Genomic DNA, 12,002 nt, shown 5'->3' with positions numbered 1-12,002 from the left:
CAAACATCACATTTAAACAGGCATTGCCTCCTAAGTGTCATGTCACTGTGTTGACAGCACAGTTGTGTGGTAAAAGCACGTGCTAATTCCCGTATTAAGGGGATAATTCTATACAGTGGGCATCAACACTTAAGACACTGGGCCAGATTCTATAGATAGCGCCTAGAAAATCTGCATGTGAAACATTTCCGCTTAAGCGTATTCTATAAGTGGCGCCTAGATCTAGGCAGGCTATATAGAATATGCTTAGTTGATATCACAGCGCCTAAAACTCCGTGCTTCCATTTATACCAGTGAAAATGTGACGTAAATCCTGGCATATAGATTTAGGTGCAGAGGGCCACATTCTATAACAATGCACGTAAATTTTGAAACACCCACGAAATGCCCATTTCCCCGCCTATAACCATGTCCATTTTTGCTTGCGCACCTTAACACTTAGGCGCAGTGCATTACAGCATACACTTAGGGGCCCTTTTACTAAGCCACGTAGGCACCTACAGAAACACGCGCCATTTCAGAGTTACTACCCGGCTACTGCGTGGCCCATGCAGTAATTTCATTTTTTTACGCACGCCACAAAATATATCTTATTTTCTGGCACGCGGTAATTCCGACTGGACGTACGTAGGCGATTACCACACGGTTAATGTGAGAGACCTTACTGCTATGTCAATGGCTGGCGGTAAGGTCTCAGACCCAAAATGGACACGTGCCAATTTTTATTTTGTCGCACATCCATTTTCAGCAAAAATGTTTAAAGGTTTTTTTTTTTGCAGGTGTGCTGAAAAATGGATCTGCGTGAGCCTAAACCCATGTCTACACTACCGCAGACCATTTTTCAGCACACCTTAGTAAAAGGACCCCTTAGGGATTTATGCATGAAAATTCTAATTATTGTCAATTAGTGCTCATTATTGCTTATTAAGTGCTGTTAACAATGCTGATTGGCTTGTTAAGCCAATTAACTTACGTGCATTGTTATAGAATATGCTTGGAGTTTGGCGCAGATCTTTAAGCACACAATATAGAATCTGGGGATAACCCCCAGATTTTATAAACAGTGCCTACAGTTGCACGCATAGCTGATTTGTGTGTGCAACTTAATTAACAAGCTAATCAGTGCTGATAATTGGTGGCTAACAAGCAATTAATGGCACAAATTTGAATCTACGCACACAACTGTAAGTGTATTCTGTAAAGTGGTGCACAAAGGCGGTTAGCTTGGCAGAGTTTAAAAAGGAGTTAGACGGTTTCCTAAAGGACAAGTCCATAAACCACTACTAAATGGACTTGGGGAAAATCCACAATTCCAGGAATAACATGTATAGAATGTTTGTACGTTTGGGAAGCTCGCCAGATGCCCTTGGCCTGGAATGGCCACTGTTGTGGACAGGATGCTGGGCTCGATGAACCCTTGGTCTTTTCCCAGTGTGGCATTACTTATGTACTTATAATACGTGGATCACAAAAGTGGGCGTGGCCATGGAGGGGCATAGGCATTCATAAAAATTATGCGTACGGTTACAGAATATACCTGATCCATGCCTAAATAAGATGTGGGTATTTATACCAGGTTTTAGTTGGCTTAAATGGCTGCGCCTAAATTTTAGTCATGGGATGGCCACTATGCGTACTCTATAAACTGCGCCTAACTTTAGGTAAGGTTTATAGAATAGCGCTAAGTGCGTTTTTATCAGTGCTGATGTTTTTGGCGCCATATATAGAATCTGGCTCGAAGTATGTGCATAAATGAGCAGAAGACCTGTATACGTATACATGTGTGTGCACATATGTGCATAAATGCCAATAATCTGGCTCCTAAAAGTGACTGCATGTAGTTTGAAGGTGGGTGTTCAGAAGGGCAAAGTCTGGGCAGGGCACGCAGTTAGGTGTGTAAATTATAGAATACTATAATTTAGGCATGTGATTTACACTAGCTCTATGGCTTGCAAAAGTGTTCACACCTAAATTATTGGCACATACTTTACTTGTTACACGAGTATTCTATAAAAGATAATAGGCTTCTATTTTCCTGTATAGAAGGTGCTGAAATCTTGGTGCACTTTTTTTTAGAATTGTGCACCAAGTGCTTAGCTCAGTTTTGTATACGGTCTGCTAAAACATTTCTTTTTCCTGTAAACCGCTCAGATATACCTACGATGGGCGTTATGTCAAATTTTAAATAAACTTGAAACTTGATTAAGATTCTACATTTTCTGCCCATTTATATTTTAATCCAAAGAAGATATTACATCTCATTCTAACTGGTCACGCCTACTCTTTTTATAAATCCAAGTATTGCTTTGCTGCTCTTCATCAGAATCCCATGTAGGCATCAGACTAATGTACACAAAGCATGAACACAGAACAAACAGCAAAAGCAAGGGAAGAAACTTATAGCCGTAACCAGACGGGTACAATTACAATAAATAAAATGTATGTGGAGAAAAAGAGTACAAAGACTTAGCAGGAAGATTAAAGGAACAGGCAGCAAAGCCAAGAACCTACCCTGCTGCTATTTTCAGGTTAGTAGTTAATACGGCTGCTTTAATAGCACATCAGATGCTCTGGTAGGTGTCTGAACATGCTTCCGCTTGCTCATCTGACTTCAAAAAGCTGCAGAATTCACTAAGGAAAGCACATACCCATTGATTCAAGCTCCTACCTGAAACTAGAAAATGTAAATATATGGGATGAAAAGGCTTTTTTTCCCCACAGGTATAAACTGGCTTGAGTTAGTAGCTTTTTGCTCATTAGCTATGAGTCCTCCTGCAAGATAATGCACCACAGCCCTTAAGAAGCTATTGAAAAATGTATGCATTAGGATAAGAGTTACAGTACTGTTTTATCACATGATAAGTTGTGATAAATGAAAATTAGTCATAGCACCACTGTCCTATGAAGAAGAAGAATCATACTGAGTGCATACTGGATACCCACTACTTAAAGAAGTTCCGTGCTTGGATCATAAGAGCAAAATGCAGCAGCATAGGGTTGCCGAGCTATTAAGCACATGGGGTAGAGCGAGAGTGGGATGGGATGGGAGAGGATAGAAGAAGCTCTCAAACTTTCCCTGCATAATACTTTGCTCTTCATCTTAGTTACTGGGTGGTAGTCTCTTCTGGGGGTAATGAGCTCTTACACTATGGAGAACAGCTGCAGGAGCTTCAGTCTTAGAATAAACTTCCAATCAAGCAAAAAGGGGACCTACATTGTAAAAACAAATATGAGAACGCAAGGGTGGAAACCATGAGCAATATACATTAAGGGAAAGGTGCTGAGAAACTAATGTTAGCCTAAGCAACTTGAACGGTAATTCTCTAGACTAGGCATTCATTTATGAACACTCTTTTCAATAATGACATATGCAAACACATAAACCCACTTCACTTACACAGTGAGTATTTGGAAAGAGGGCGTACACAGGGACAGAACATGGATGGGGCTCCTGCTACTGTAAGTTACGCCCATGCCATACTTAACCAGCTCTCTGGCTGGTGCAACTGGGAGTGCCTAAATGCCAGGATTGTCGATACTAGGTCATGCTAGTATTCTATAACTGAACCGAGGCACCTTGGTTGTTACAGCATAGCTCCTACAGCATGGCCTTGGGATGCCGAAATGCAGGTGTCCAGTTATACAATTGTCCCCTATGAGGGTAATTTTTAACTTTTAGGTGCAGGCGGTTGGTTGTCTCTATTCTCCCACCCGTCTTAATCTATTCTCTTCCTTTTCTGGCCTAGCTTGGTTATTTCCTCTGTCCTATTGATATTGGTGTTCCTTTCCTGCTCTGTTTGGTTTTTGTACACCACTTTGGTTCCCTGTGAAAGGCGGTATATCAAGTCTCAAATAAATAAACTTAATTTTATAAAGTCATGTGTAGTTAACATGTGATTTCATGTACCTATTTTATCTAAGTACATACCTACTTGACTTTCTAAACTACTATTTGAGGTGTGAAAAATTACATATAGCCACCAGCACTCACACAACCATGGGTGGTGTAATTATTATCCCATACTTTACACATGTAAATTAAGGAATTTTATAACCCATGTGCATTATTGTAGACTCTGGCCCCTGTGTATGCCCAAAGCAAAAGTATGCACCATGACACTTATGCATGTATTTTCATGTTAGTTGGTATTTTGTAAGAGATCATTTACACTTGTTTTTAACGCCTACAACGAGGCGGCTCCTTTGTACAATTACCCTCTACCTGATTATCCCAACTTTCTTCAGAATGCTATGAGGTTTAATATTTGCAAGAGTGGCTGAAGAGTACCTAGCTATGCCATTCATCACAGTCCAGTTTGGCTCTCAGTCAAATGCTTGGTATTCCAAAAATAGTTGTGCTGACCACAGATACATCCTTTGGACCTTGCTCAAAAGCAGGCTGCTAACTGTGACTGCAGGTTTGCTCTTCTGGCGGCATAGAGCTTTTTCCCAATCTCAGATAAAGTTACAAACAATACTTTTGTTCATTACGTGAAGGTCTACGCTTTTCATCCGGCTAAGCAGTGTATAAACTACAGAATCACACTTTTCAGGGAAGAAGTATGCTTGATTTCAAATAAGTTCTCGAAACCCTGGGAACTTTGTTTGCATGATTGTGCTGTACAGTCTGTTTATTTCCATTAGGTAATGTTGAATCAGTTACCTGAATTTGTAAACAGCATTTGAAACTGAAAGCTGCTCAAAATGCTACGCTGTGGAGACAATTACAAACATCAGAAAAATGAGTAGAGTCAGCCTTTTAAAATTAAACTTGTGGATAACACAATACTGCTTCAATAGAAAAAGCACAGAATCAACTGGAAAATGAATCCACATAAATTATATGAACTGACAGACACTGGTAGTTTTTTTGAAGCCGATATTTACAGACAATTGAACAGTGTTTACTTCTGTCTTAATAGTGTTAAAATGAAAAATCAATTAACGCTTTACTATACATTGCATTGATTAAACCTTTAACAGTCAGAAAAAATGATCCCAAGAAGCACGTCCACTAACTGATGCACACCACAGTGCTTGCTTCCTGCCCACTGCCTGCTATGCCTGTTCCTGTAGGATAAAAGCTTGTGTCTAGTTCTCTGCATTTTGCCAAGGCATATCAGTAATCCTATTACAAATCTAGCAGCCACAGTGAAATGATAAGCGGGAGGAGCACAAAGCCAAACACAGGAGTACTGAAATGCAGTCTCCACTTCTGCTTCAACCAAATTAGAACTACAAGTATGAATCTACATGTGATTCTGATAACATATTATCTGGTTATCAAAGTCTGACTACAGTAATCATTCTGCAAAACATTACTAGAGGGCTAGGAATGTAGCAAAATTATCAATGTTTTCTTTTGCTGTTTTAGGAACTTAAAGCTTTGTGCTAGGATGTACAGAGGACAACTGGGAGGGCTGAAAGGCAGCTTGAGGGTTTATAGGGGTTAAGGGGTAAATGGTACTGTGCAATAGATCACCGTATGATGCTCCCACAGGGGCTGCTGTAGCTAAGTGTCTGTAGAGTTGCCCAGAGTTGGCAGAGGAGGCAAGAAACTGTCTTTGCATCATGATAGAATGAAGGGACAATGGCTGCATTAACGGGGAAAGTACAGTCTGGTTCTTCAAGTACTGCAAAGGGTGGGAGTAGGCGGCCGGAATGCGTGAGTTTAGCCCAGTGCACAAGGTTCCTGAATACAGACCTGGAAAGATGGGTGAAGAAAGGGGAAATTTGTGATTGTCTAACACGCTGCTAGAGTGAGGTCCATGCACCAATTTGCTGCCTTCTCCCTCCTGCTCAGAAAACTTCTCTTTTACAGAAAGTTCCTTCACGGGTTGCACAGGAGACAAGGCCCTGGCTTTCTTCTCAGATACCATACTGTCCATATCTTCCAAGCTTCGTTTCAAAGGCCTAGCTGTGCCAACGTTCTGACAGCTGCTTTTCCTGCTTATAATCGGATGGACCACACCTTCCATCTTTCGTACACCATCCAATCTCATATTCTGAGATTTTCCCGGCCTGTGAATGGCCTCTGTGTGTTTTTTGGGTGCCAGTGGCATGGGAAAAACCCGACAAGCTTTGGGGTGGCAGCCTGCAATCACAGCCCTTTGACTACTTGTTGCCTGAAGTGGTGGGGTACTTTTAATTTCTTGCTGTATCACTGAATGAGGAAGGTTAGACCCTGCCATCTTTGAAATTTGTTTATGTACAGATTTAGGAAGGCTCAAATCTGTTGGTTGGTCATCTATTGATATGTCCGTCACCGTTTTTTTTTCTGGTTGATGCAAAGATGAATGATAATTTAAGTTTAATGTTTCTGGGTGCTTGTGCTGGGTAAAGGTAGAGATATTTTCTGAATCACGGAACATTTCATGGGAGAGATATTTTGCAGTCTGTTCATTATAAAGGTGATGCTCAGTTTGCCTGTAAAGCCGATGCAGATGGGGTGATGAATAGAAATCGGTCAGGAAACTGGGAACCTGAGAATGCTGCATGGCTTTTTTTTCAGCCATTTTGTCCTTGCAGTCATGGACATCTGATTTGGACGTGTAAGAATCGGTGAAAGATTGGAGGTGATGCATAGAGAAATCACAGCGGCGGACCTCAGGTTTACTTAATGTGTCATACTTGAACAAATCATTTGTAGACTTTCTGTCTCCTGCATTCTTGGTCTTGAAGCTTTGCACATGTTGTATTACTGAAGGTCGATTTACTGCTATTGGTTCAGAATTAGACACTTTAACAGCTGTTGGCAGTTCTTCTCTCACATTTGATTTCTTTTTGCTAATTAAAGGAGGGGGTGAACCATAAGGGGAACTACTAGAAAGTGATGTCCCACTGACTTGTGATAAAAGCTTTTTCTTTGCCAAAGGTGACATGATACCTGGATTACCCCTTGAATAAAGTACAGGTGCGTAACTAAAAGTACGGTTATCAGTCATGGAAACTGGCACTTCTTTTTCTTTCAACACATCCAAAGTCTGAACAAGATAAACTTTTGGATTCTGTTTCAGTGCATTTTGTAGTATACTACTATCTATGGGGGTCTGCAAACCTTCATTGCCTAAAGGATCCATTTTTACGGTGCAGTTTGCAATATAATCTGGCATCTCGGGCAGTTTCTCATCTCCCAAGTGATTCTGAGTTGGCAAACGGACCTGGATTGCAGGAAAAACTTTGAAAGGGGATTCATGAAATTCATTGTCTAAGTGATCTGTAAAGCATTCCACTTCTTGCTGGGTTGGAGAAATGGCATTTGCTGTTTTTTGCAACTGTTCATTAGAGGGCTCTGGATCTACTTCCACCTCTCGAGACTCTAAGTCATTTGACAGAGAAGATACTGGGTGCTGGTCTTCATCTTCCTTTTTCACTTTGTCTCTATCAGTGCTTGTTTCAATTGTGTTGGCCTGCTCCGTGGAGGTGGCCATGTGTATCTCTTGTTTGAGCATCAAGGGCCCTTCAACAGGTTTCTTCAGGTCTTCTGGAGCAGACTGTACCACTGAACTCCCCTCTAAATTCTCTTCATTCTTCCCATCATCTGAGAGAACCTGGCCAAAGAAAAAAAAAATCAGCCTCAATTAAAAATGCAACCCATGTCTACAAACATCTTCAGAGAGAATGAGAACATTAAAACCCTGGCACATCTTTTTCAAGTCTCTGTCACAAGTGTCTCAGAAGTGGAAACCTACATTTCAACTGCACAGATTCAAGTTTTCACTGAACAGATCTATAAAGTATTCAGATGGAAAAACTCTTAAGCATGACAAAAAGAGCCTAACTAATCTTCCCTTTCTTCTTGTACTCAAATTCATAGGGTTCTGGTTTATAGGGATGAATGCAGACAAAAAAAATTGGCTCATTTTAATTTTTCCTGATTTTGTTGGTGTTTTTCATTTGATTTCACACTCACTGATGCCTAATGCTCGTTAACTCATCAGTTGATGCATGTGGGCAGCCCCATTTTAGATAGATCGAAATCAGAACTGAGTCATCCAGGTCGGAATGTGTCCAATTCTAGTAGTAATTTAGAAAAGGATCTGCCATGTTGAGTCTATTCTAAAATACACACAGGAATGGACACATATGTGGCAGCTACATGCAGCGGGAGCTTACAAATTACAACTGTGTATGTAGAAACTTCAATGGAAGCAACTAAACATATAAACTCCAAACATACCTGTGAAAAGAGGTATTTTAGTACCTACACGTGTATGCCTGCCATTTTAGAAACCTACATGTGTAAACGATCCCCAATGACGTACAAAGGCTGCATTGTCAATTTTGAGGGGGAAAACAATGGGGATTAAAGAAGAGACTTCCCCATATCTCTCCTACAAAGGGCTGCACAAAGCTAGCACTTTTAAATAACCCATATGTACCAAGGAGCAGCTGTAAATCACAAGGTTGATCGATGTAGTCATTTATGTCCATTCCTCTTCTGAAATGGGGAATACACGCATAGATTTTGGTGCTGTCCAGGTCCACCCCAAACCCCACCCCCTTGCCATATGCATGTAGTGCAGATTTACATGTATAAATCCTAGCTTTCTAAAACTGAATTTTCTATGTGTAACAAAGATTCTAGAATAACCACCTACAACAATGTAGAACACACTAAAATATTTAAAGCATACTAACAAACCAAGGAGCCTTTTTACTAAAGGGCGTTAGAATCTGGGTTTACTGTGTCTTAATGCGGGACTTTCCCCACACGTAAAGTCCAGATTCAATGCAGCAGTATTTAGGGCTTTTCTAAAATTTATTTTTGAGAGTCCTGTACTAACTTTTCCATTAGCATACAGGACTTACAAAAAATTAACACAGGAGCACTTTCTGCCTCCTATTTACAAGGCGCTGAGTCAGTGATTCCCAATCTTTCTGTGCCTGGGACCCCATAATTGAAACCAAATAAAATTGTGTGATCCCTAGAGGTGCTGAATAATGATGAGAGTCCACCTAGGTTGAGACCCCAAAAACCCACAGTTTGGGAAGAGCTACGCTAAGTGCTTCTACATTAACTCAGCATTAACCCGTTAGTTTGTGCTAATGCGAATGCACCCATTCTGGGTTGTTTTGTTTTTTTGCAGTAGAGCATCCATTCCGAGGACTGAACGTCAGCTCGACTCTTTTGACTGAATGCAGTGGACCCATCACAGGAACACTGTAATTATGTCCATTTCTTTTGTGAAGAAATAATAATAAGGACTTAGCGTCTTTTATCACATTTACTATGACCCCTGACGAAGGCGTTTACCGAAACACGGTTCGCGTCGAGTCTTTCAATAAACCTTTTGACGCTACCCAAGTCTGAAAGCTCATCGTGCTTCTTGTATGCCTTTTTGCTGCTTGTATTTTGGATTCCCTCTTCTTGGTTGGCTAATAACATTGTTGGGCACAATATTAAAAAGGATTTATGCTCTAACTTGGAAGAGCTGCTGCCTTAATTGGCCTATCTGAAAATTTACTAGGGCTGAGTATCTACATTTGGAAGCATAAAAAGTGGATGGCAACAGGGGTAGATTTAGGGCTGGGAAAAGGGTAGGAGCTTAGTACTGATTTTCACACTAGCCTCATAAATTAGGCCTTTAAATCTAGGCAAATGAATGGTACACCTAAATTTATAAGCAGTACTTTTACGCTTTGAAAATTAAGCTTCTAAATTTGGCTGAAAATAGAGCACAAATTTAGGAGTCCAGCTTTTTTTTTTGAATATCAGATTTTTTAAGTACATCAATATTAAGCCACTCCCACTGTTGTAAAGCTAAGTACATCAGGGCACTAACTATACTGATGCTGAGACACAGAGAATAAATGTATGCTGAACTGAAGTATGGACAATAAGAGAAGCTTCTTTTAAATGGAGGGTGGCTAAAAAATTAGTGTATAACTCATTCCATAAAGAAAAATAATTAGATATTGTGAGCAAACAGAGATCCAGAAATATGACTAGAAGAGAACACAATAGACTGAAGGCTTGGGTATTTTGAACAAAGCAGCATATACTACATATCCTGTATTATGGAACCAAACAATTGCTGATAAATCCATCAGATACACAAAGGATTTCCACAGAATTTTCAACAGTGCTTGGATGAGTGAGTAAATCAATCACAGGACCATAAAAATGATAATGACCAAAATCAGAAGTGAAACAGTCCGAACTATACATTAATTGGGGCACTTTTCTTCAAATGTTGTTGCATTTAACTGCACTGAATTGAACTATCTTTACACTCAGACTGAATTAAATGTTAATGAGGTATTTCTGATTCTGCATCATACATACGATTAAAACTGCTAATGCAAAGCTGGCAAGAAAGCTGAACAAACTGGACTGAAATGCAGAGATGGGTTACTACCACAAACGATATTTTTGTTAACAAAAGGGGAAAATGAACTTGTCAGCATTCAGCTGGTGCTCACAGCCACAAATATCTCTTTTTCTTCCTGAAATATGTTCTAGTCCCTACACTGCAGTTCTTTCTGCTTCTCCATTATTAAAGCTAGTGTGCACAATTCACGCTATTCATTCCATTATGTGGATTAACGATCTCTGACCCTGGAAGGTCATCACAGTGGTCCCTCTGCCACACTGCTGAGTGACAGACTTTTGCAAAATTGCTGTCATTCTGTTGTGACAAGCCTTGGTAGAAGGCTGGCTCCGATCAGTTGCATAAGATTTCTGCTCTTTCTTCTTGTGTTCAGATAAGCAGCATCCAGGAAACAGCAAAAGAAAATTATTATCTAAATGCTGCACCACAGTCATTGTTGAGGGTGGATATAACACAGCTAATGAGTCACAATTGGTATAAAGATTTATTTCTTTACAGCTGCTTTAAAATATCTCTGTGTGCTTTCTTATTAGATACACAGTCTGGGTCACCCACATTGTATTTTTGTCTTAATAGCTGCCTTTTTTTCAGTTTAAATGCCATCATTAGGTTACATTTTTTTCTTTCTGTACACAACACATTCTATCTGTCGTCTCCTGAACTTATACAGTTACATAAAATACCAGACGGATGAGAACAGCAATTCTCTGCTTTTCTTCTACATCTGCGAAACGTAAAGCTGAATGTAATCATGCAGAAGGTTACAAACATAATGTAGCAAAAAATGTAAAAACTTTCACATGCTGGAACTGCTGAAAATTACATGAAAAAAGTATCAAAAGTAATTCATTTCTTACTGTGCCTTTTACATTAAGGAGGTTAGCCACTTTATTTCACTGCCCTTCTATTTCACTTTCCCGTGTGCTAAGCCCATTTCTAGTGTGGTTGGCTGCCAAAAAAGGCTATTTTCAATTTGTTCCAAAAATGGTCGTGCGCTAATATTAGAATTAGTGTACAGCCATTAAAAAAACATCACTGCATGAGCACATACCGCCAGATTCTTTATAGGTCACCCAAAGTTGGGTGTGCAATTTTGGGCACGGATCAGAGATCTGTGTGTAAATTAATTAGCCAATTAGGCAATAATTCTTGGCATTAACAAGCACTTAATTGGCAGTAATTAGAAGCTACAAGCAGATCTGTTCTATGTCCTGTTCTATAACATGTGCGCTTAAATTTCATGGCATGCAATTCCAAATGGGGCATGGCCACGGGAGGGGCATGGGCAGGTCAGGGGCATTCACAGAAATTATTTTTTATTTTATTTTTATTTGTTACATTTGTATCCCACATTTTCCCACCTATTTGCAGGCTCAATGTGGCTTACATAGTATCGTAATGGCATACGCCAAGTCTGGTAAAGAAACAAATACAAGGTGATATTGTGGTCGAATAAAGGTACATATGTTTCAGGTATAGTGGGGATCGAGGAGAGGAATGGTTATATAGTGTCCATTACGAGCTTTGGTTTTGCTGTGTTGCAGAGTGTAGGTATTTAAGTTGGGTCGGTGGGGTATGCCTTTTTGAACAGGTTGGTTTTTAGTGATTTTCTGAAGTTAAGGTGGTCGTAGATTGTTGTCACAGCTTTTGGCAATGTGTTCCATAGTT

General features: G+C 40.0%; 1 protein-coding gene across 2 annotated transcripts in view; it reads right to left on the bottom strand.

Moving 5' to 3' along the window:
• Positions 1-4,859: 4,859 nt before the first annotated feature.
• Positions 4,860-12,002, bottom strand: part of ARID5B (AT-rich interaction domain 5B) — a 295,401-nt gene continuing 288,258 nt past the window's right edge. For both annotated transcript variants that reach the window (XM_030203113.1, XM_030203114.1), the window contains one exon: positions 4,860-7,550. In XM_030203113.1, coding sequence (XP_030058973.1) covers positions 5,379-7,550 — 2,172 coding nt within the window. In that variant the 3' untranslated portion in view covers positions 4,860-5,378. The remainder of the gene's footprint in view (positions 7,551-12,002) is intronic.

This window comes from Microcaecilia unicolor, chromosome 5, assembly GCF_901765095.1.
Source record: "Microcaecilia unicolor chromosome 5, aMicUni1.1, whole genome shotgun sequence".
NCBI lineage: Eukaryota > Metazoa > Chordata > Amphibia > Gymnophiona > Siphonopidae > Microcaecilia > Microcaecilia unicolor.
Note: the sequence above shows the minus strand (reverse complement) of the source record. Positions and strands in the feature narration are given on the sequence as shown.